Source organism: Mobula hypostoma, chromosome 10, assembly GCF_963921235.1.
Source record: "Mobula hypostoma chromosome 10, sMobHyp1.1, whole genome shotgun sequence".
NCBI classification, from domain to species: Eukaryota; Metazoa; Chordata; class Chondrichthyes; order Myliobatiformes; family Myliobatidae; genus Mobula; species Mobula hypostoma.
This window is the reverse complement of record NC_086106.1, coordinates 16,336,937-16,361,667: the sequence shown is the minus strand read 5'-3', so window position 1 is coordinate 16,361,667 and position 24,731 is coordinate 16,336,937. Positions and strand designations below refer to the sequence as shown.

Genomic DNA, 24,731 nt, shown 5'->3' with positions numbered 1-24,731 from the left:
AGAAGCCTAAAGGAACACAGTCAGTGATTCAAAACAGCTTCTTCCCCTTTGCCATCCGATTTCTAAATGGACATTGAACCCGTGAACACTACCCAACTGCTTTTTATTTTTGCTTTCCAACTTAACTATTTATTACACATATCTATACTTAACATAACTTTGTTTTTTCCTCCGTATTTATTTATCCCATTGTACTGCTGCCAGAAAGATAACAAATTTTACCACATATGCTGGTGATATTAAAACAGATTCTGATAAAAGTCCTAACCAATTCAATCTTTCCATTTAACTCAGGTCCTCCAGACCTAGCAACATTCTCATAAATTTTCTTCACACTCTTTCAATCTTATTTACATTGGGAGGGGGCTAGGGAGAGAAGGGAGGACAGAGAATAGGGGGAGGGAAATGGGACAGAGAGAGTTGGGGGAAGAGTAAGTTTCCTGCTAGCTTTAAGATTAGATAAGCTGCCCCACACCCCCACTGACCCATCTTCTACCCTGACCTCAGATGCTGTCTGCGTGGAGTTTGCATGGTACACTTGCGAGCGTATAGGTTTCCCCTGGGTGCTCCAGGTTCCTTTCACACCCGAAGACGTACTGGGTTGGTGGGCTTACTGGGCGATACAAGCTGAGCTCCTAGTTTGTGGCAGAGAGGAAGCATCTGGAGAGAGTTGATGGGAATGTGGGGTAAGTGGAATGCGATCGGCGTAACTGGGTCAGCATGGAGTGTGTGGGCTGAAGGATTTGTTGAACATCACCCTGTGTGTGATGGGATGTCTGACCCCGGAAGTGTGCGATGCGACAGTATGGAGGGAGTTTCACTCTCTGTGTGACCTCGGGGTGTGTGATGAGACGGAGTTGAGGGAGCTTCAATCTGTGTCTGACCCCGGGAGTGTGTGATGGGACGGTGTGGAGGGAGTTTCACTCTGTGTCTGACCCCGGGAGTGTGTGATGGGACGGTGTGGAGGGAGTTTCACTCTGTGTCTGACCCCGGGAGTGTGTGATGGGACGCTGTGGAGGGAGTTTTACTCTGTGTCTGAGCCCGGGAGTGTGTGATAGAATGGTACGTAGGGAGCCTCAGCCTGTGTGTGATGGGACGGTGTGGAGGGAGTCTCACTCTGTGTCTGACCCCGGGAGTGTGTGATGGGACGGTGTGGAGGGAGTTTTACTCTGTGTCTGACCCCGGGAGTGTGTGATGGGACAGTCTGGAGGGAGATTCACTCTGTGTCTGACCCCGGGAGTGTATGATGGGACGGTGTGGAGGGAGATTCACTCTGTGTCTGACCCTGGGAGTGTCTGATGGGACGGTGTGGAGGAAGCTTCACGCTGTGTCTGACCCCACGAGTGTGTGATGGGACGGTGTGGAGGGAAATTCACTCTGTGTCTGACCCCAGGAGTGTGTGATGGGACGGTGTGGAGGGAAATTCACTCTGTGTCTGACCCCACGAGTGTGTGATGGGACGGTGTGGAGGGAAATTCACTCTGTGTCTGACCTCGGGAGTATGTGATGGGATGGTGTGGAGGGAGTCTCACTCTGTGTCTGACCCCGGGAGTGTGTGATGGGACGGTGTGGAGGGAGTTTCACTCTGTGTCTGACCCCAGGAGTGTGTGATGGGACGGTGTGGAGGGAGTCTCAGCCTGTGTGTGATGGGACGGTGTGGAGGGAGTCTCACCCTGTGCCCGACTCAGTGGCACTCCATTCCCCCATCTCTCACCGACAACAAGGCGTTCTGGATGGCAAGTGAGTCGGTGGGCAGAAGCAGAGCCTGGTTGGAGAGGTGCTCGAGCAGCCGCCTCTCGAGGAGGGGGTCAATCTTCTCGTCCTGGTCCAGGCCACTCGGTTTGGTGGGTGGTAGGGCAGCCGGCGGGACTGGGCTGTCACTACGCAGGCCTGCACCTACCCCCTGAGCAGTCTCCGTCTGGGCTGTGGAGGCAAAGGCAAAGTGTGGTTGAGGGGGGTGTGTATCTTAGTGACCCCATCCCCACCCAGGTCACCCGTGAGAAGGGTCACCTTCTATGCCACCTCATCACGGAGTCAACAGGACGCACACGTGCCCTTTGGCCCAACCGATCCATGCTATCCAGTACCAAGAACACACACAAGTATGGTTTAAGATCAGTCTTCCCTTCTCGAGAGCCCTGCAGACTCGCCAGTCCTCAGTCCCACCACTGGCCTCTGACACTTTGCCTGACTCTGTCCTCGACCTCCCGTGTTACCCACGCACTCTGCCTCTGCCTGAGGGAACCGCTCTCTCTAATTGGGGCAAATTCCTGCACGGCGTCACGGTCCAGCCGTTCACTCACGCCTTTCCACAGACCACAGCGTCACATAGAGCACGGATACAGGCCCTTCAGCCCGACTAGTCCATGTTGACCACAGGCCCAACCCAGCTCATCTCAATGCTCTGCATTCAGCTCATAGCCCCCGAAGCCCCACCTCTCCATGTCCCTGCCCAAGTGCTTCAGATGACACTATTGTCCCTGCCTCAACTCCCCCTCTAGCAGCTCGTTCCATATGGAAATGGAAATGTTGTCCCTGGGGTCCCTTTTAAATCTCTCCCCTCTCACCCTTAATCTGTGCCTTCCAGATTTGGACTCCCCTGCCCTGGGGAAATGACTGTTACTGTTCATCCCAGCTGTGCCTCTCATAATTTTAAACATTTCTGTACGGGTGTCCCTCGTTCTCCTATGTTCCTACTGCATGAAGATCTTGCCTGGCCGACCTCACCCTCTGGCCCTGGCAACTTCCTCGTGAATCTTCTCTGCCCTCTTTCCAGCTGAGCCACGTCTTTCCAAAACTGTGCACAGTACTCCAAGTGTGGCCTCGCCAGTGTCTCTTACATCTGCAACATAACGTCTCTTCTCCTACACCCCCTGATGAAAGCCAGCGTGCCAGACGTCTTCGTCACCACCCTGTCTCCCCGTGACTCCACTTTCAAGCAACCATGTACCTGTACCCCGGGGCCACTGTGTACCATTACACCCCATAGTACAAGTCCTGCGCTGGTTTGACTTTCTAAAATAGAGTCACAGAAAACGACAGCACAGAAACAGGCCTTTTGGCCCATCTGGTCTGTGCCAAACAGTTTAAACTGCGTAATTTTACTGATCTGCAAATAGACCACAGTCTCCATACCCCTCCCATCCATGTACCGATCCAAAGTTCTCTTGAATGTTGAAATCAAAATCACATGCACCACTTGTGCTGGCAGCTCGTTCCACACTCTCACCACCCTCTGAGGGAGGAAGTTTCCCCTCATGTTCCCCTTAAACTTCTCACCTTTCACCCTTAACCCACGACCTCTGGTTGTTTAGTCCCACCAACCTCAGTGGAAAAAGCCTGCTTTCATTTGCCCTATCCGTACCACTCCATCAGATCTTCCCTAAATCTCTGCCCTAACCTATTTAATCTTCCCTTGTAAATTTTCAATCTTATTTACATCTTTCCTGCAGGTAGGTGCCTAAAACTGCACACAGTACTCCAAACTAGGCCTTACCAGCGTCTTAATCAATTTCAACAGATCTCACTTCCTGTACTCAACACATTGATTTATGAAGGCCAATGTGCCAAAAGCTTTCCTAATGGCCCTTTCTACCTGTAGGGTCAGTATGTAGCACCTCACACTTATCTGTACTGAAATCTATTTGCCACTGCACGGCCCACTTCCTAACTGATCAAGATCCCCCCCCCTGCAATCTATGACAATCTACTTCACTATCAACAAACCTCCTAATTTTATGTCATCTGCAAAACCTACTGATCACTCACGTCCAAATCACTGATACATATAACAAATTATTTATTCTGTGAATACAGGTCCATAATTCCTTGAAAGTGTTGTCCCAAGTCGATAGGGTTGTAAAGAAAGCTTCTGCAACCTTGGCCTTCATAAATCAAAGTACTGAGTACAGGAGTTGGGATGTTATGTTGAAGTTGTATAAGACGTTGGTGAGGCCTAATGTGGAGTACTGTCTGCAGTTTTGGTCACCTACATACAGGAAAGATGTAAACAAGTTTGAAAGAGTGCAGAGAAAATTTACAAGGATGTTGCTGGGTCTGGAGGACCTGAGTTATAAGTAAAGATTGAAAAGGTTAGGACTGTATTCCTGAGAACGTAGAAGACTAAAAGGAGTTTTGATAGAAGAATTCAAAATTATGAAGGGTATAGGTAGGGTAAATGCAAGCAGGCTTTTTCCACTGAGGTTGGGAGGGACTACAACCAGGGGTCATGGGTTTAGGGTGAAAGGTGAGAAGTTTAAGGGAAACATGAGGGGAATCTTCTTCACTCAGACGTCGTGAAAATGTGGAATGAGTTGCCAACATAAGTGGTGGATGCGAGCTCGATTTCAATGTTTAAGAGAAGTTTGGATAGGTACATATGTAGTAGGGGTACGGAGGGCTATGGTCCCGGTGCAGGACGGTGGGAGTAGGCAGTTTAAATGGTTTCGGCATGGACTAGATGGGCTGCTGTACTTCTCTTTGACTATAAATAACAAAGGTCCCAACACTGATTACTGGCACACCACTAGTCTCCAGTCTCTGGTCTGAGAAACAATCTTCATCCACTATCCTCTTGCTTCCTACCACTGAGACAGTTTTGAATCTACCAAACTCGCTCTCCCTGGACTCCACGGGACACGACCTTCCAGACCAGCCTACCACGTGGGATCATGTCAAATCCCTTCCAAAAGTCCAAATGGGCTACATCCACTGCCCTATCCCCGATTACCTTTGTGGTAATTTCTTCAAAACACATCTCCAAAGAGGCTCGTCGAGCACACAGAGCCACACTGACTCCTCTGGATCAGACACTTGTCGCTGGTAGATACTGACCCTAGGAATTCCCTCCAGTAACCTCCCTACCACTGAGGTCAGGCTGCTTGGCCTGGAGTTTCCTGGCTTGTCACTGCTACATATTAGCCACCTCCCTGTCTTCGGGAACTCCACCAGTGGTGAACAATGAAGCAAAGAATGAAGACAAGGGTCTCTGCAATTTCCTCTCGGGCCTCCTACAAAGTCCTGGGATGTGCTCAGTCAGGCTTGTGAATAGAAACATAGAAAATAGGTGCAGGAGTAGGCCATTCGGCCCTTCGAGCCTGCACCGCCATTCATTACGATCATGGCTGATCATCCAACTCAGAACCCCGCCCCAGCCTTCCCTCCATACCCCCTGATCCCTTTAGCCACAAGGGCCTTATCTAACTCCCTCTTAAATATAGCCAATGAACTGGCCTCAACTGTTTCCTGTGGCAGAGAATTGCACAGATTCACCACTCTCTGTGTGAAGAAGTTTTTCCTCATCTCTGTCCTAAAAGGTTTCCCCTTTATCCTCAAACTGTGACCCCTTGTTCTGGACTTCCCCAACATCGGGAACAATCTTCCTACATCTGGCCTGTCCAATCCCTTTAGAATTTTATATGTATCCACCCTGGTACAATGACTGCCTTCCAAAAGATCTCCACATTTTCCCAACCTTCTGAGCAGTCATATTTTTTTTCTCATTAACTACAGAAGATAAATACTCGTTGAAATTCCCACCCATCTCCAGTGGCTCAGGATACAGGCAGCCGCGCTGATCCCTAAGTTGACTTACTCTCTCTCTAGTCTTGGCTTGCCTGTAGAAGGCAGAAGGTCGTGGTGGAGGGAGTACATTCAGATTGGAGGGTTGTGACTAGTGGTGTCCCACAAGGATCTGTTCTGGGACCTCTACTTTTCGTGATTTTTATTAGTGACCTGGATGTGGGGGTAGGAGGGTGGGTTGGCAAGTTTGCAGACGACACAAAGGTTGGTGGTGTTGTAGATAGTGTAGAGGATTGCCGAAGATTGCTGAGAGACATTGACAGGAAGCAGAAGTGGGCTGAGAAGTGGCAGATGGAGTTCAACCCGGAGAAGTGTGAAGTGGTACACTTTGGAAGGACAAACTCCAAGGCAGAGTACAAAGTAAATGGCAGGATACTTGGTAGTGTGGAGGAGCAGAGGGATCTCGGGGTACATGTCCATAGATCCCTGAAAGTTGCCTCACAGGTGGATAGGGTAGTTCAGAAAGCTTATGGGGTGTTAGCTTTCATAAGTCGAGGGATAGAGTTTAAGAGTCGCGATGTAATGATGCAGCTCTATAAAACTCTGGTTAGGCCACACTTGGAGTACCATGTCCAGTTCTGGTCACCTCACTATAGGAAGGATATGGAAGCATTGGAAAGGGTACAGAGGAGATTTACCAGGATGCTGCCTGGTTTAGAGAGTACGCATTATGATCAGAGATTAAGGGAGCTAGGGCTTTACTCTTTGGAGAGAAGGAGGATGAGAGGAGACATGATAGAGGTGTACAAGATAATAAGAGGAATAGATAGAGTGGATAGCCAGCGCCTCTTCCCCAGGGCACCACTGCTCAATACAAGAGGACGTGGCTCTAAGGTAAGGGGTGGGAAGCTCAAGGGGGATATTAGAGGAAGGTTTTTTACTCAGAGAGTGGTTGGTGCGTGGAATGCACTGCCTGAGTCAGTGGTGGAGGCAGATACACTAGTGAAGTTTAAGAGACTACTAGACAGGTATATGGAGGAATCTAAGGTGGGGGCTTATATGGGAGGCAGGTTTGAGGGTCGGCACAACATTGTGGGCCGAAGGGCCTGTACTGTGCTCTACTATTCTATGTTCTATGTAGTTTTACTTTTAATCTCGCTGTAAAACTTCCCAGGATTTTCCTTAACCCTACCTGCTAGATCCACCTCATTTCCTCCTTTTGCCCTTCCGATTTCCCTTGTAAGAGTATTCTTACTTTATAGTGATCGAGGGACTTGCTCTATCCTGATCTCCTAAACCATGCTTCTTTCTTCTTCTTCACCTGAGCTCCAACATCTCTCCTCAGCCAGGGTTCCCTAAACTCTCCTGGTTTGCCCAGACAGTACACGTGTTAGCTGGACACATAATACTTCACTCCCATTTGCTGTTCATTCCCTTCCCTTCAAACAGCCTCACCCGACCAACCTCTCTTGCATCCTGCCTAATTCCACCCCCAAACTGGCTCTGCTCCAGTTTCATCACTCCCGTCCCTCTCCCCCTCACCACCCCCTTCCCATCAACCCTCCCCCCATCCTCCAACAAACCCCCCAATGAACCTCCATCTACACCCTCCCACCACCCCCTGTACCCTATAACCTCTCACCACCCCGATCCACCTCACCCCTCCCACCCCAATCTCCCCCTGCCCCATCCCCTTCCCACTCCCACCTCAAACTCTGCTTGCCCCATCCCCCTCCCACCTCAAACTCCCCCTCAACCCCACTCCCCAGCCCCCATCACCCTTAAACTCCCCTTGCCCCTTCCCACTGCCACCTCAAACTCCCCCTCAACCCCCCCACTGCCCCATCCCCCTTAAACCCCCTGGCCCCCATCACCCTTAAACTCCCTTGACCCCATCCCCCACCCACCTCAAACTCCCCCTCAACCCCCCACTGCCCCATCCCCCTTAAACCCCCCCTGGCCCCCACCACCCTTAAATTCCCCTGGCCCCATCCCCCACCCACCTCAAACTCCCCCTCAACCCCCCCACTGCCCCATCCCCCTTAACCCCCCCCCGGCCCTCATCACCCTTAAACTCCCTTGGCCCCATCCCCCACCCACCTCAAACTCCCCCTCAACCCCCTCCCCCTACCCCTTAAACCCCCCAGCCCCCATCACCCTTAAACTCCCCTGGCCCCATCCCCCACCCACCTCAAACTCCCCCTCAACCCCCCCACTGCCCCATCCCCCTTAACCCCCCCGGCCCTCATCACCCTTAAACTCCCTTGGCCCCATCCCCCACCCACCTCAAACTCCCCCTCAACCCCCCCACTGCCCCATCCCCCTTAAACCCCCCCTGGCCCTCATCACCCTTAAACTCCCCTGGCCCCATCCCCCACCCACCTCAAACTCCCCCTCAACCCCCCCACTGCCCCATCCCCCTTAACCCCCCCGGCCCTCATCACCCTTAAACTCCCTTGGCCCCATCCCCCTCCCACCTCAAACTCCCCCTCAACCCCCTCCCCTCCCCCTTAAACCCCTCCCCCTCCCCCTTAAACCCCCCAGCCCCCATCACCCTTAAACTCTCCTGGCCCCATCCCCAACCCACCTCAAACTGCCCCTCAACCCCCTCCCCCCCGTTAAACCACCCAGCCCCCATCACCCTTAAACTCCCCGGCCCCATCCCCCACCCACCTCAAACTCCCCCTCAACCCCCTCCCCGCCTTAAACCTCCCAGCCCCCATCACCCTTAAACTCCCCTGGCCCCATCCCCCACCCACCTCAAACTCCCCCTCAACACCCTCCCCCTGCTTAAACCCCCCAGCCCCCATCACCCTTAAACTCCCCTGGCCCCATCCCCCACCCACCTCAAACTCCCCCTCAACCCCCCCACTGCCCCATCCCCCTTAACCCCCCCCGGCCCTCATCACCCTTAAACTCCCTTGGCCCCATCCCCCACCCACATCAAACTCCCCCTCAACCCCCCCACTGCCCCATCACCTTAAACCCCCCCTGGCCCCCATCACCCTTAAACTCCCTTGGCCCCATCCCCCACCCACCTCAAACTCCCCCTCAACCCCCTACCCCTTAAACCCCCCTGGCCCCCATCACCCTTAAACTCCCTTGGCCCCATCCCCCACCCACCTCAAACTCCCTCTCAACCCCCCCACTGCCCCATCCCCCTTAAACCCCCCCTGGACCCCATCACCCTTGAACTCCCCTTGGCAATCCCCTTCCCACCTCAAATTCTACCTCAACCCCCAACGGCCCAATCCCCCTCCCCCTCAAACCCCCTGCCCCATTCCCTCCCTCTCAACTCCACCCCTACCCTTCAACCCCCTTCCTCATCCCTCTCCCCCTCCCCCTCAAACTACCCCTATCCCCTTCCTTCTTAACCCACACCCACACCCCTCTCCCTACACCTTTTCCTCCCCTCCCCTGCCCCTCCCTTTCCACTGTCCACCAGCTACATGCCCCTCCCCTCCAATCCAAACCCCGACCCACCCCTACATCTCCACCTCCCCTCCCCTTTAACTTCCCTTTCCCCAGCCCCTTCCCCTTCCCCTCACCGCCTGGCTCCCTCCGCCTCCGCTGCAGCCTCTCCCTCAGACTGTGTAGCTGCTTCTTGTGGGCCTGGATGTCGCTCCACGTGTCTGACATCTTGGTTCCGGGCTCCGGGCCGTAGCCACAACTCGAGCCCGAGGCTGCAAAGCGAACGGTAGGCCCGGTGCACCACTTCCGCCCGGAGGCCCGCCTACTCCTCTGACGGACAGCTCATTGACCAACCCCCAGTACTGACAGCTGTCACTCTTCCATCAGTTGATTGACAGTGTTTGCTCCGCCCACACCCCACATCACAACAAAACAACCGCAAGCCATTCGGCCCTCCTGCCCCATGCCAACCCATGTGCCAAACCAACCCCCAGGTCTCCCTTTTCTACAACACTCCTCAGGGTATGGACGTCCACTGTGAAATTCCTGTTCTCAATAGTCTTCAAAATGTAACTCTCCCTCCACACCATCCCATCACTCCCTCCGGGGGTCAGACACAGAGGGAAACTCCCTCCACACCATCCCATCACACACTCCCGGGGTCAGACACAGAGTGAAACTCCCTCCACACTGTCCCATCACACACTCCCGGGGTCAGACACAGAGTGAAACTCCCTCCACACCTTCCCATCACTCCCTCCCGGGGTCAGACACACAGTGAAACTCCCTCCACACCGTCCCATCACACACTCCCGGGGTCAGACACAGAGTGAAACTCCCTCCACACCTTCCCATCACTCCCTCCCGGGGTCAGAAACACAGTGAAACTCCCTCCACACCGTCCCATCACACACTCCTGGGGTCAGACACAGAGTGAAGCTCCCTCCACACCATCCCATCAGACACTCCCAGGGTCAGACACAGAGTGAATCTCCCTCCACACCGTCCCATCACACACTCCCGGGGTCAGACACAGAGTGAAGCTCCCTCCATACCGTCCCATCACACACTCCCGGATTCCAACACAGAGTGAATCTCCCTCCACACCGTCCCATCACACACTCCCGGAGTCAGACACAGAGTGAATCTCCGTCCACACCATCCCACCACACATTCCCGGGGTCAGACACAGAGTGAACCTCCCTCCACACCGTCCCATCACACACTCCCGGGTTCAGACACAGAGTGATACTCCCTCTACACAGTCCCATCAGACACACTCAGGGTCAGACACAGAGTGAATCTCCCTCCACACCGTCCCATCACACACACCCGGGGTCAGACACAGAGTGAAGCTCCCTCCATACCGTCCCATCACACACTCCTGGATTCCAACACAGAGTGATTCTCCCTCCACACCATCCCATCACGCATTCCCGGGGTCAGACACAGAGCGAAACTCCCTCCACACCGTCCCATCACACACTCCCGGGGTCGGACACAGAGTGAAACTCCCTCCACACCGTCCCATCACACACTCCCGGGGTCAGACACAGAGTGAAGCTCCCTCCACACCGTCCCATCACACACTCCTGGGTTCAGACACAGAGTGATACTCCCTCCACACCGTCCCATCAGACACACTCAAGGTCAGACACAGATTGAATCTCCCTCCACACCGTCCCATCACACACTCCCTTGGTCAGTCACAGAGTGAAGCTCCCTCCATACCGTCCCATCACACACTCCTGGATTCCGACACAGAGTGAATCTCCCTCCACACCATCCCATCGCACATTCCCGGGGTCAGACAGAGTGAAACTCCCTCCACACCGTCCCATCACACACTCCCGGGTTCAGACACAGAGTGAAGCTCCCTCCACACCGTCCCATCACACACTCCCGGAGTCCAAAACAGAGTGAATCTCCGTCCACACCGTCCCATCACACACTCCCAGGGTCAGACGCAGAGTGAACCTCCCTCCACACCGTCCTATCACACACTCCCGGGTTCAGACACAGAGTGAAACTCCCTCCACACCGTCCCATCAGACACACTCAGGGTCAGACACAGAGTGAATCTCCCTCCACACCGTCCCATCACACGCTCCCTGGGTCAGACACAGAGTGAGGCTCCCTCCACACCGTCCCATCACACACTCCCGGGGTCAGACACAGAGTGAAACTCCCTCCACATTGTCCCATCACACACTCCCGGGGTCAGACACAGAGTGTATCTCCCTCCACACCGTCCCATCACACACTCTCAGGGTCTGACACGAAGGAATCCCCATTTGACCCATCCCAAGAGTCTTGTGCTCCCTCTTCTCTTTTGTGCCATGTCAGCTCCCAGTGTTTCCTGGATGACTCAGAGCGAGAGTCCACATCGCAAAAGTGCTCTCAGAGCACAGTTGTCTGTCAGCTATCATCAGGCAGTGCCATGTTCCTGGGGCTCTGACACACAGAAACCCTTCCCACCAGCATGGTGTCAAATATCGTTCAGATCCAGCTCCTTCTCCTCTTTGCTGGTAAGGGACCTACTCTTTTCCTTCTAATTACATCGGTGTGGTTCTCACCCAGAGACGGGAACTGTGCATGGTGCTCCCGGTGTGGGTCTGACCCAGGGATACGGAGACGGGAACTGTGCGCGGTGCTCCCGGTGTGGGTCTGACCCAGGGATACGGAGACGGGAACTGTGCGCGGTGCTCCCGGTGTGGGTCTGACCCAGGGATACGGAGACGGGAACTGTGCACGGTTCTCCTGGTGTGGGTCTGACTCAGGGATATGGAGACAGGAACTGTGCACGGTCCTCCCGGTGTGGGTCTGACCCAGGGATACGGAGACGGGAACTGTGTGTGGTGATCATGCTCCCGGTGTGGTCTGACCCAGGGATATGGAGACGGGAACTGTGCGCGGTGCTCCCGGTGTGGGTCTGGCCCAGGGATACGGAGACGGGAACTGTGCGCGGTGATCATGCTCCCGGTGTGGGTCTGACCCAGGGACACGGAGACGGGAACTGTGCGCGGTGCTCCCGGTGTGGGTCTGACCCAGGGATACGGAGACGGGAACTGTGCGCGGTGCTCCCGGTGTGGGTCTGACCCAGGGATACGGAGACGGGAACTGTGCGCGGTGCTCCCGGTGTGGGTCTGACCCAGGGATACGGAGACGGGAACTGTGCACGGTCCTCCTGGTGTGGGTCTGACCCAGGGATATGGAGACAGGAACTGTGCACGGTCCTCCCGGTGTGGGTCTGACCCAGGGATACGGAGACGGGAACTGTGTGCGGTGCTCCCGGTGTGGGTCTGACCCAGGGATACGGAGACGGGAACTGTGTGCGGTGCTCCCGGTGTGGGTCTGACCCAGGGATACGGAGACGGGAACTGTGTGTGGTGATCATGCTCCCGGTGTGAGTCTGACCCAGGGATACGGAGACGGGAACTGTGTGCGGTGATCATGCTCCCGGTGTGGGTCTGACCCAGGGATACGGAGACGGGAACTGTGCGCGGTGATCATGCTCCCGGTGTGAGTCTGACCCAGGGATACGGAGACGGGAACTGTGCACGGTGATCATGCTCCCGGTGTGGGTCTGACCCAGGGATACGGAGACGGGAACTGATGCTGACCACTCCATTTTTAAAAAAATCTCCCTAGGCTCCTGCTTGGCTGGAACCAACTTCCGCGTGTCCTCGGCAAAGATGGTGGCCACTGAGGGCTCTCCGGTGTCCCTGCAATGTCGGTTTTCCTACCAGCATGACAACCGGTACTTCCTGTGGTTGTACGTGCCTCCCGGTGGGGGAGGAGGCCTCAAGAAACTGCTGTACTGGGAGCCCGGCTCCCAACAGCCCATATACCCCGCCGGGAGCAGCGACCGTTACCTGGCCCGCAAGGACATCCGCCGCGGGACCATGTCCTTGCAGATCAACCGTGCCATGTCCATCGACACCAGCCGCTACTTCTGCCAGATTACCGACAACCTCTGGGACGTCAACGCCACGGACTGGTGTGGCTGCGGGATCTCCCTCTCCGTCGAGCGCAGTGAGTCCAGTGTCTCCACACATTGCCGCGTTTGACATTAGACAATAGGTGCAGGAGTAGGCCACTCGGCCCTTCGAGCCAGCACCGCCATTCACTGTGATCACGGCTGATCATCCACAATCAGTATCCAGTTCCTGCCTTATCCCCATATCCCTTCGCTCCGCTATCTTTAAGAGCTCTATCTAACTCTTTTTTGAAAGAATCCAGAGAATTGGCCTCCACTGTCTTCTGAGGCAGAGCATTCCACAGAACCACAACCCTCTGGGTGAAAAAGTTTTTCCTCAACTCCGTTCTAAATTGTCTACCCCTTATTCTTAAACTGTGGCCTCTGGTTCTGGACTCCCCCAACATCGGGAACATGCTTCCTGCCTCTAGCGTGTCCAATCCCTTAATAATCTTATATCAGATACCCTCTCATCCCCCTAAATTCCAGTGTATACAAGCCCTGTCGCTCCAATCTTTCAACATATGACAGTTCCGCCATCCCGGGAATTAACCTCATGAACCTACGCTGCACTCCCTCGATAGCAAGAATGTCCTTCCTCAAATTTGGACACAAAAACTGTACACAATACTCCAGGTGTGGTCTCACCAGGGCCCTGTACAGCTGCAGAAGGACCTCTTTGCTCCTATACTCAACTCCCCTTGTTATGAAGGCCGACATTAGCTTTCTTCACTGCCTGCTGTACCTGCATGCTTACTTTCAGTGACTGATGAACAAGGACACCTAGATCTCATTGTACTTCCCCTTTTCCTAACTTGACACCATTCAGATAGTAATCTGCCTTCCCGTTCTTGCCACCAAAGTGGATAACCTCAAATTTATCCTCATTAAACTGCATCTGCCCACTCACCCAACCTGTCCAAGTCACCCTGCATTCTCATAACATCCTCCTCACATTTCACACTGCCACCCAGCTTTGTGTCATCTGCAAATTTGCTAATGTTACATTTAATCCCTTCATCTACATCATTAATGTATATTGTAAATAGCTGCGGTCCCAGCACTGAACCTGCGGTACCCCATTAGTTTGAGAGGGGTGTAAATTGAATTGAATTGACTTTATTACTTACAACCTTCATATACATGAGGAGTAAAAATCTTTACGTTATGTCTCCATCTAAATGTGCAATGTGCAATTTATGGTAATTTATAATAAATAGTATGTACAACAGGACAGTCAATATAGCTTAGAAATACAATTGTATCAGCGTGAGTTAATCTGCCTGGTGGAAGAAGCTGTCCCGGAGCCTGCTGGTCCCGGCTTTTATGCTGTGGTACCGTTTCCCGGATGGTAGGAGTTGGAACAGTTTTGAGTTTGGGGTGACTCGGGTCCCCAATGATTCTTTGGGCCCCTTTTTCACACACCTGTCTTTGTAAATGTCCTGAATAGTGGGAAGTTCACAACTACAGATGTGCTGGGTTCTCTGGGAGACCCCTTGCTTTCTCGCCCCACACTGGGGCAACCGGTCACTGCGGGCACCATCCATTCAGCCCACACTGTCCCTGCTGAAAACCAGAATCAGGTTTATTGTCACCGGCATGTGACATGAAATTCATTAACTTAGCAGCAGCAGTTCAATGCAATACATAATCTAGCAGAGAAAATAAATAAATAATAAATAAATGAACAAGTAAATCAATTACGTATGTTGAATAGATTTTTAAAAATTGCAAAAACAGAAATACTGTATATTAAAAAAAGTGAGATAGTGTCCAAGGCTTCAATGTCCATTTAGGAATTGGATGGCAGAGGGGAAGAAGCTGTTCCTGAATCGCTGAGTGTGTGCCTTCAGGCTCCTGCCTCAGTCCTCATGGTAACAGTAAGAAAAGGGCATGCCCTGGGTGCTGGAGGTCTTTAATAATGGACGCTGCCTTTCTGAGACGCCGCTCCCTAAAGATGTCCTGGGTACTTTGTAGGCTAGTAGCCAAGATGGAGCTGACTAGATTGACAACCCTCTGTAGCTTCTTTCGGTCCCGTGCAGCAGCCCCCTCCCTCCATACCAGACAAATGATGGCCAGTCTATCTCCAACACCACCCCTGGCAGGATATTCCAGGCACCCACCACTCTCTGTGTAAACACAAACTTGCCCCCTCCCATCTGAAATTCACACCCCCTGGTATTCGATCTTTCCACCTTGCGGAGAAAGATACCGACTGTCTACACCATCTTTGCCCATCATAATCGATAGACTTCTGTCAGGTCTCCCTTTGGCCTCCTTAACTCCAGAGAAAACAACCTTGTCCAACGTCTTCATACAGCTCCTGTCCTCTAATCCAGGCAGCATCCTGGCGAGCCCCTCTGCACCCTCTCCAAAGCCCCCACACCCTTCCTGTAATGTGCTGTAGATTTTATTTCTGTGAAAAGACACTAGCCCGTCTGTCTGTGCCTGTCTTAATCTTATAAACTTCTGTGGAGTCAGTAAGTTGGTTTATTACTGTCACAAGTACCGAATACAGTGAGAAGTTTGTCTTGCACACGGTTCATAAAGATCAGATTATTACAGAGTGCATTGAGGTAGAACGAGCTAAAGCAGTAACAGAATGCAGGGTAAAGTGTCACAGCCACAGGGAAGAGTGCAGTGCAGGGAAAGGATAAGATACAAGATCCTAACGAGGTAGGTTGGGAGGTCAAGGGTCAGTCTCACCGTACAAGAGGACCGTCCAAGTGTTTGATAGCAGTGGGGCAGAAGCTGGTCCTTGAACCTGGTGGGACGTGCTTTCAGGAGTCTGTATCTTCTGCCCGAAGGGAGAGGGGAGAAGAGAGAACATCTGGGGTGGGTAGGGTCTTTCATTACGTTGGCTGCCTGCGTTTGACCCACGTTAGCCTGTTGTGGCTGTGAACGAAGGCACCGGGAGACGCTGAAGCTGGTGGGTATAGAAGCTCTTATTCTGCACAACAACCAGGCATCATACAGGAGACATTCTTCGAAGAAGAGGCTCCCCAACCCAACGTTAGATGACATTGTAGGACAATTTCTATTGATACAATGCATTCATAATGCTCCCTTTGAGTTATGTATAGTTTTCAAACACCTAGATCTTCACACCAACACCCGAGACTGAATGTTAATCACCACTGTCTCTTAGTTGCCTTCATGCATATGCAGACATCTCAGGTCCATGGTGACTTTCCTGGTTTGCAATCGATCCCAGTCTGCAGTTCCAAGAAGACCATTGTTCTGAGCTGCATCTTAAACTCAATCTACAATCCATATTCAGGTCTGAAGACAGGTCAATGCTGAAATTAATATTTGCTATATTCCATAACTCAAGAATATGTCCTAAAACCTTTCCTATCATATATTCACACATAGCCCCTTCAGCCCTACCACAATTGCCATTCAAGCTACTCCCCTCCATCTGTGTTTGGCCTAGATCTCTCTAAACCTTTCCTATCCAAGTCCCCTTTAAATGTTATTAATGTACCTGCTTCAAGCACTTCCTCTGGCAGCTCATTTCATGTTCGGACAAATGCCCGGGTGAAAAAGCTGCCCCTGGGTTCCTATTCTTGCCCCTCTCACCTTAAACCTGTGCCCACTGGTTTGTGATTCCCCAACCCTGGGGAAAAAGGCTGCGGGCATTCACCCTATCTGTGCCCCTCATTGTTTTGTACACCTCTATATAGTCACCCCTCAGTCTCCTACACTCCAAGGAATAAAATCTTATTCCTCTCAACCACTCCCTGTACATTAAAAGACAGTTGGACAAGTCCATGGAAAGGAAAGGTCTGGAGGTTCATGGGCCAATGGAAATCTAGGTTGGCACAGGCCAGTGGGAATCTTGCTTGGCATGGGCCAGTGGGAATCTAGGTTGGCATGGGCCAATGGGAATCTGGGTTGGCACAGGCCAGTGGGAATCTTGCTTGGCATGGGCCAGTGGGAATCTAGGTTGGCATGGGCCAATGGGAATCTGGGTTGGCATGGGCCAATGGGCCTGCTTCCGTAGTGCGTGACCCTGTGTGTCCATAACAGACTCTTCGGCCCATGATCTGGGCCATGCTCTCCTCTCTCCTCGCTGCTGCCATCAGGAGGGAGGTACAGGAGCCTCAGGACCCGCACCACCAGGTCCAGGAGTAGTTACTACCCCTCGACCATCAGGAACCAGTGTGAATAATTTCACTCCCCCCAACACTGAACTGATTCTACAAGCTACAGACTCACTTTCAAGGACTCTTCAACTTATATTATTAACTACTTAGCTTTTTCCCCTTTTTATCTATTTATTAATTATGTTGCTTTATTTTCTTTTTTGTATTTACACAACTTGTTGTCTTTTGCCCATTGGGTTGTTTGCCCGTCATCGCGTGGCGACTTTCATTGATTCTGCTGTGTTTCCTGTGAATGCCCACAAGGAAATTAATCTCAGGATTGTATACGGTGACGTATGTGTCCTTTGATAATCAGTCTGCTTTGGACTTGGAACTTAGATGTCCGTGCCAAGTCCAACGTCAAATACAACTAAATCCCATCTCGCTGCACATGCTCCCTATCCATGTGTCAGTCCAACAGCCCCTTAAATGCCTTTGTCGTATCCGCCTCCACCATCATTCCACACGGCACATTCCAGACACCCACAGCTCTCTTCTCAAAAGAACTCTTCTTTGAACTTATCCCTCTCCCCACCTTAAAAGTGCACCCACTGGTAGTTGACATCTCCTCTCAGGGGAGAAGGTTACCGGCTGTTTACCCTATCTATGCCTCTCATAATCTTCTAAGCTTCAATCAGGATTTTATAAACCTTTTAAATCTTCACCCTTTCACCTTCTAGTTTTAGACTTCCTTGCCCTGGGGAAATGTCTCTTATCAACACCCCTCATGGTTTTATAAGCATTGGTATCGTTGTCCCTTGGCTTCCTTCACTCCAGGGAAATGTCCCAGGCTGTCCATTGTCTCCTAATAACTCCAGCCCCCAGGCCCATTCCAGGGAGTGTCTTCAGGTGGAGGCAGGGAGTCACATGGCAAAGGAAACTGGGAAACAGACGCCGGAAAGTCAGGAAACCGGGAAACAGAAACCAGAAACTGGGGAATTTCGTAAACAGAAACTAGAAACTGGCGAGATGGGGAACAGAAAATGGAAACTAGGGAAATGGGCAAAAAAAGTGGCAGATGGAATACAGTGATAGGAAATGTATGATAGTGCATTTTGGCAAAAGGAATAATAGTGTGGACTGTTATCTAAATGGGGAGAAAATTCAAACATCAGGGGTGCCAAGGGACTTGGGAGTCCTTGTGCAAGACTTGTAGAAGGTTAATTTACAGGTTGAGTCTGTGCCGAAGAAGGCAAATGGAATGTTGGCATTTATTTCAAGGGGAATAGAATATTAAATACGGAGATAATGCTGAGCCTTGAAATAGAGTAAGACGTTGGAAAGGCCTAATTTGGAGTTTTGTACGCAGTTTTGGTCACCTACCGACAGGAAAGATGTCAATAAGTTCTAAAGAGTAGAGAAAAATTACAAGGATGTTGTTGGGTCTGGAGGACCTGAGTTATAAGGAAAGATTGAATAGGTTGGGGCTGTATTCTTGAGAGGAGATTTGATAGAGGTAGGCAAAATTATGAGGGGTACAGACAGGGTAAATGCAAGCAGGCTTTTTCCACTGAGGTTGGGTGGGACTACAACCAGAGGTCATAGGTTAAGGGTGAAAGGTGAATAGTTTAAGGGGAACATGAGGGGAAATTTCTTCACTCAGAGGGTTGTGAGGGTGTGGAACGAGCTGCCAGCACAAGTGGTCCATGCAAGTGCGATTTTAACATTTAAGAGAAGTTTGGATAGGTGCATGGATGGTAGCGGTATTGGAGGCTATGGTCCCGGCGCAGGCTGATGGGACTAGGCAGTTTAAATGGTTTGGCACGGAGTAGATGGGCCGAAGGGCCTGTTTCTATGCTGTACTTCTCTATGACTGTGCCATATAACGTCCCGTAAACATATATTCCACACAATTTTATTTATGAGAAAACACAATTGGAATAAAAAGCGAAGTCTATTGGAGAGCAGGGTGGTCACAGTGTCGCTGTACTGTGGTAACGGTCAGGGTCTTGCCCGTTGGTTCAAGAACCGAATGGTTGAAGGGAAATAGTTGTTCTTGAACCTGGTGGTCTGGGTGTCCAGGGTTCAGTAACCCCTGCCCGATGGGAGCTGTGAGAAGATGGCCTGGCCCAGATGGGTGGGTGTTGGACTCCGGACGCGACGCCTCCTGCAGATACTGCTGATGGTGGGGAGCGACGAGCCCGTTATCTGCCGGGCTGAGACTGCGACTTCCTGCACCTTCTCACGTTCCTGTGCATTCGAGCTGCAACACCAAACTGTGATGCAACCCAGAACACGTTTTGGAACAAAGTTTGTTGTAGGGCGAAGTTGTCATGGTGATTTAGGCTCGTGCCAGTCGGATTGAGAGGCAAATAGTTGAGGGGAAACAGCTGTTCCTGAATAGGACAGTGTGGAACTTCCGGCCTGAGTGCCCCCTGCCCAGTGGGAGCTGAGAGATGTCTTGGCCGGGTGGTGGGGAACTTTGATGACAGATATTGATGCACAACTTTGCTGAGTCTTGTGTGTCTTGGCAGGAAGTCCTGTGACTACATGGTTTGAAATACCCTCTTCTTCCCCATCAGAACTGGAGCAGGTCCAGCTCCTGTGAGGGAAAGGGGAAGTTCTGATTGCACCATTGACAAGAGGTCATTCCATCCCAGAAGGTTTAGATAGAATCACCCAAGTCACCCAGGAGAAGAACACAGAGAGTTGGAAGAGCAGGGGTGAACAGAGAGCCCCAGGGACCCATGCATGTTGTGTGGTCTACACTTGTGCACTGAGGTCCTCTGTTCCTGGGCAGACCACACCATTCACAGTGTGTGTGTGTCCTACCCTCATACGCCGAGGTCCCTCTGTCCCTCGACACCTCAACACTCCCCACCATTCACAGTGTGTGTCCTACCCTCATACACTGAGGTCCCCCTGTTCCTCAACACTCCCCACCATTCACAGTGTGTGTCCTATCCTCATACCCCTCATACACCGAGGACCCTCTGTCCCTCGACACCTCAACACTCCCCACCATTCACAGTGTGTGTGTCCTACCCTCATACACCGAGGACCCTCTGTCCCTCGACACTCCCCACCATTCACAGTGTGTGTCCTACCCTCGTACACCGAGGACCCTCTGTCCCTCGACACCTCAACACTCCCCACCATTCACAGTGTGTGTCCTACCCTCATACTCCGAGGACCCTCTGTCCCTCGACACCTCGACACTCCCCACCATTCACAGTGTGTGTGTCCTACCCTCATACATGGAGGACCCTCTGTCCCTCGACACTCCCCACCATTCAGTGTGTGTCCTACCCTCATACACCGAGGTCCCTCTGTCCCTCGACACCTCAACACTCCCCACCATTCACAGTGTGTGTCCTACCCTCATACACCGAGGTTCCTCTGTCCCTCGACACCTCAACACTCCCCACCATTCACAGTGTGTGTGTCCTACCCTCATACACCGAGGTCCCTCTGTCCCTCGACACCTCAACACTCCCCACCATTCACAGTGTGTGTGTCCTACCCTCATACACCGAGGACCCTCTGTCCCTCGACACTCCCCACCATTCAGTGTGTGTCCTACCCTCATACACCGAGGTCCCTCTGTCCCTCGACACCTCAACACTCCCCACCATTCACAGTGTGTGTCCTATCCTCATACCCCTCATACACTGAGGACCCTCTGTCCCTCGACACCTCGACACTCCCCACCATTCACAGTGTGTGTGTCCTACCCTCATACACCGAGGTCCCTCTGTCCCTCGACACCTCAACACTCCCCACCATTCACAGTGTGTGTGTCCTACCCTCATACACCGAGGACCCTCTGTCCCTCGACACTCCCCACCATTCACAGTGTGTGTCCTACCCTCGTACACCGAGGACCCTCTGTCCCTCGACACCTCAACACTCCCCACCATTCACAGTGTGTGTCCTACCCTCATACACCGAGGACCCTCTGTCCCTCGACACCTCAACACTCCCCACCATTCACAGTGTGTGTGTCCTACCCTCATACACCTAGGACCCTCTGTCCCTCGACACTCCCCACCATTCAGTGTGTGTCCTACCCTCATACACCGAGGTCCCTCTGTCCCTCAACACCTCAACACTCCCCACCATTCACAGTGTGTGTGTCCTACCCTCATACACCGAGGTCCCTCTGTCCCTCGACACTCCCCACCATTCACAGTGTGTGTGTCCTACCCTTGAACACTGAGGACGCTCTGTCCTCGACAGTCGCCTCGAAGTCTGGTGCTGATACCACCACACGACCGGCTGGCAGTGAGGGTAGGGGTCCGTGGCTGGGAACCCTTGCATTGGTGGTTTGGTTTCGGCTGGGGCAGCACACGCTGCAAATTCCAGTCCTGTAGGTTAACCGTTGTTGCCTGCTGGCTTCCCCGCAGTTGCCGTGGCTGGTGTGATAGCGAGCAATAGCTGCTGGCCCCTGCTCAGCAGCCGCTGATCGACGGGTTAACTGACCCCTCCTGTAATGATCTTAGTCATAGTCATAGTCATACTTTATTGATCCCGGGGGAAATTGGTTTTCGTTACAGTTGCACCATCAATAATAAATAGTAATAGAACCATAAATAGTTGAATAGTAATATGTAAATTATACCAGGAAATGAGTCCAGGACCAGCCTATTGGCTCAGGGTGTCTGACCCTCCAAGGGAGGAGTTGTAAAGTTTGATGGCCACAGGCAGGAATGACTTCCTATGACGCTCAGTACTGCATCTCGGTGGAATGAGTCTCTGGCTGAATGTACTCCTGTGCCCACCCAGTACATTATGTAGTGGATGGGAGACATTGTCCAAGATGGCATGCAACTTGGACAGCATCCTCTTTTCAGACACCACCGTGACAGAGTCCAGTTCCATCCCCACAACATCACTGGCCTTACGAATGAGTTTGTTGATTCTGTTGGTGTCTGCCACCCTCAGCCTGCTGCCCCAGCACACAACAGCAAACATGATAGCACTGGCCACCACAGACTCGTAGAACATCCTCAGCATCGTCCGGCAGATGTTAAAGGACCTCAGTCTCCTCAGGAAATAGACGGCTCTGACCCTTCTTGTAGACAGCCTCAGTGTTCTTAGACCAGTCCAGTTTATTGTCAATTCGTATTTGTAATCCTCCACCATGTCCACACTGACCCCCTGGATGGAAACAGGGGTCACCGGTACCTTAGCCCTCCTCAGGTCTATCACCAACTCCTTAGTCTTTTTTACATTAAGCTGCAGATAATTCTGCTCACACCATGTGACAAAGTTTCCTACAGTAGCCCTGTACTCAGCCTCATCTCCCTTGCTGATGCATCCAACTATGGCAGAGTCATCCGAAAACTTCTGAAGATGACAAGACTCTGTGCAGTAGTTGAAGTCCGAGGTGTAAATGGTGAAGAGAAAGGGAGACAAGACAGTCCCCTGTGGAGCCCCAGCTTCCTCAGACTTCAACATCCCTACAGGGCTTTCTGTAACCCACCACGAGAAACACCAGCTTCACTCCAATTCAATGTGTCAGCTTCACCATTCTGGCAATATCTTGTTGCAAACTGACAATACCTAGGTTCCTCCCTGTTATTGTCGTTTATTCCCGAAGTCCCTGGATAACTTAACCACACTGTCCGGTAACTTTCCTCATCATCAGAAACCGTTTGCTTGCAGTCAACCCCCCATTCCTCCAATCAGCCTGCATTGGAGACTGTTCTTCCAACTGCCTCTCAATAACATCCCAACCACCTTGTAGGTTCTGTTTGTCATGTCCTGTATGGCCGTCTACTCAACATGACAACCGTCTGACTTGCTGAGAAGCCATAAGACCATAAGATACAGGAGCAGAAGTAGGCCATTCGGCCCATTGAGTCTGCTCCACCATTCAATCATGGGCTGATCCAATTCTTCCAGTCATCCCCAATCCCCTGCTTTCACCCCAGACCCTTTGATGCCCTGGCTAATCAAGAACCTATCTATCTCTGCATTAAATCATCGGGTTCTCTCTTCCTGCCATTAGAGACATTTACACAACGCGCTGCACCCATAAAGCAAACAGCATTATGAAGGACCACACGCACCCCTCATACAAACTCGTCTCCCTCCTGCCATCTGGCAAAAGACACCTAAGCGTTCGGGCTCTCACGACCAGACTATGTAACAGTTTCTTCCCCCAAGTCATCAGACTCCTCAATACCCAGAGCCTGGACTGACACCAACCTACTGCCCTCTACTCTGCCTGTTGTCTTGTTTATTATTTATTGTAATGCCTGCACTGTTTTGTGCACTTTATGCAGTCCTGGGTAGGTCTGTAGTCTAGTGTAGTTTTTGTGTTTTTTCAGTGTAGTTTTTGTATTGTTTCTGTAGCACCATGGTCCTGAAAAATGTTGTCTCGTTTTTACTGTGGACTGTACCAGCAGTTATGGTCGAAATGACTATAAAAAGTGACTTGACTTGTCCTCCACAGCTGCTTGTGGCAACAAATTCCACAGATTTACCACCCTCTGACTAAAGTAATTTCTCCGCATCTCAGTTCTAAAAGGACGTCCTTCAATCCTGAAGTCATGCCCTCTTGTCCTAGACTCCCCTACCATGGGAAATAACTGTGCCATATCTAATCTGTTCAGGCCTTTTAACATTTGGAAGGTTTCGATGAGATCCCCCCTCATTCTCCTCAACTCCAAGGAATACAGCCCAAGAGCTGCCAGATGTAAGCCAACATTGTTCCCAGAGTTTGGATGCTGTCGTATGGGTGCAATTTATATATGTTCTTAATATGTTGAAATTAAGCCCAAGTTTTCAAAATTATTATACATTGAGTTATTGCAATCCAGACTCGATGAGCCAAATGGCCTGATTCTGACTCTATGTCTTATGGACTTAAACTTCCTCTTTTTAGGATGTGGGAAACTTCTTTGGACCATTTATCAATATTTTCCAGCTGAGGTGGTTGATGAAAGACATCCGTCTCCTTTCATCCTCTGGTTCTGTGTCTCTTTTGGGGCAAGTCGTGTCATGGCTGCCAACCCTGACGTGAGCCGCTAGAGGGCACCTTGGAGTCCGTGAAATGTCTCACCCGTAATTCCTCAGAGACGGGATGGTGGCGCTGCCTCGGAGAGGGTGTTTTTTCCGAGGAAGAGCCACCTGAGGTCCCTGCTGGGTCTTTAGATACCATTTCTGTTTACTTTGAAGCTCTATGCAAAGCACTTCAATTTGATTACACTTATTATGTTGTTTTTTTTCCACTTACAAAGTTCAAAGTAAGTTTTATGATGAAAGTCCATACATGACATCATATACAACCCTGAGGTTAATTCTCCTGTAGACATACTCAACAAATCTACATAATAGTAACTCTAACAGGATCCATGGCGGATCTGCCGAATTCGGACTTTCAACCAGAGTGCAGAAGTCACCAACTGGAAAAAAAAAGAAGCAATAATGCAAATAAATAAAGGAAGAACTATCGAGAACATGAGACGAAGAGTCCTTGAAAGTGAGTCCGTTGGTTGCGGGTACATTTCAACGACGGGGCAAGTGAAATTGAGTGAAGTTACCCGCTTTGTTCAAGAACCCAACGTTCCTGAACCTGGTGGTGTGAGCCCTGAGGCTCCTGTACCTTCTTCCTGATGGCAGCTGCGGGAAGAGAGCAGGACCTGGACGCTGGGGGTCCCTGATGATGGATGCTGCTTTCCTGTGAAAACACTTCATGTAGACGTGCTCATTAGTGGGGAGGGCTT

General features: G+C 51.6%; 2 protein-coding genes across 3 annotated transcripts in view; one reads left to right on the top strand and one right to left on the bottom strand.

Annotated features, from left to right (window-relative positions):
- The window catches only part of mettl3 (methyltransferase like 3), a 44,820-nt gene extending 35,504 nt beyond the window's left edge, over positions 1–9,316 (bottom strand). The window contains exons 1-2 of the mRNA XM_063060051.1: positions 9,069–9,316; positions 1,715–1,923 (exon numbers count right to left, since the gene is read on the bottom strand). Coding sequence (XP_062916121.1) covers positions 1,715–1,923; positions 9,069–9,159 — 300 coding nt within the window. The 5' untranslated portion in view covers positions 9,160–9,316. The remainder of the gene's footprint in view (positions 1–1,714; positions 1,924–9,068) is intronic.
- The window catches only part of LOC134352673 (uncharacterized), a 58,747-nt gene continuing 43,112 nt past the window's right edge, over positions 9,097–24,731 (top strand). Inside the window, exons 1-3 of one of the 2 annotated variants that reach the window (XM_063060050.1) lie at positions 9,097–9,217; positions 11,278–11,459; positions 12,583–12,966. In XM_063060050.1, coding sequence (XP_062916120.1) covers positions 11,414–11,459; positions 12,583–12,966 — 430 coding nt within the window. In that variant the 5' untranslated portion in view covers positions 9,097–9,217; positions 11,278–11,413. Of the gene's footprint in view, positions 9,218–11,261; positions 11,460–12,582; positions 12,967–24,731 lie in introns of those variants that run through there. The other variant, XM_063060049.1, reaches the window with a different exon arrangement.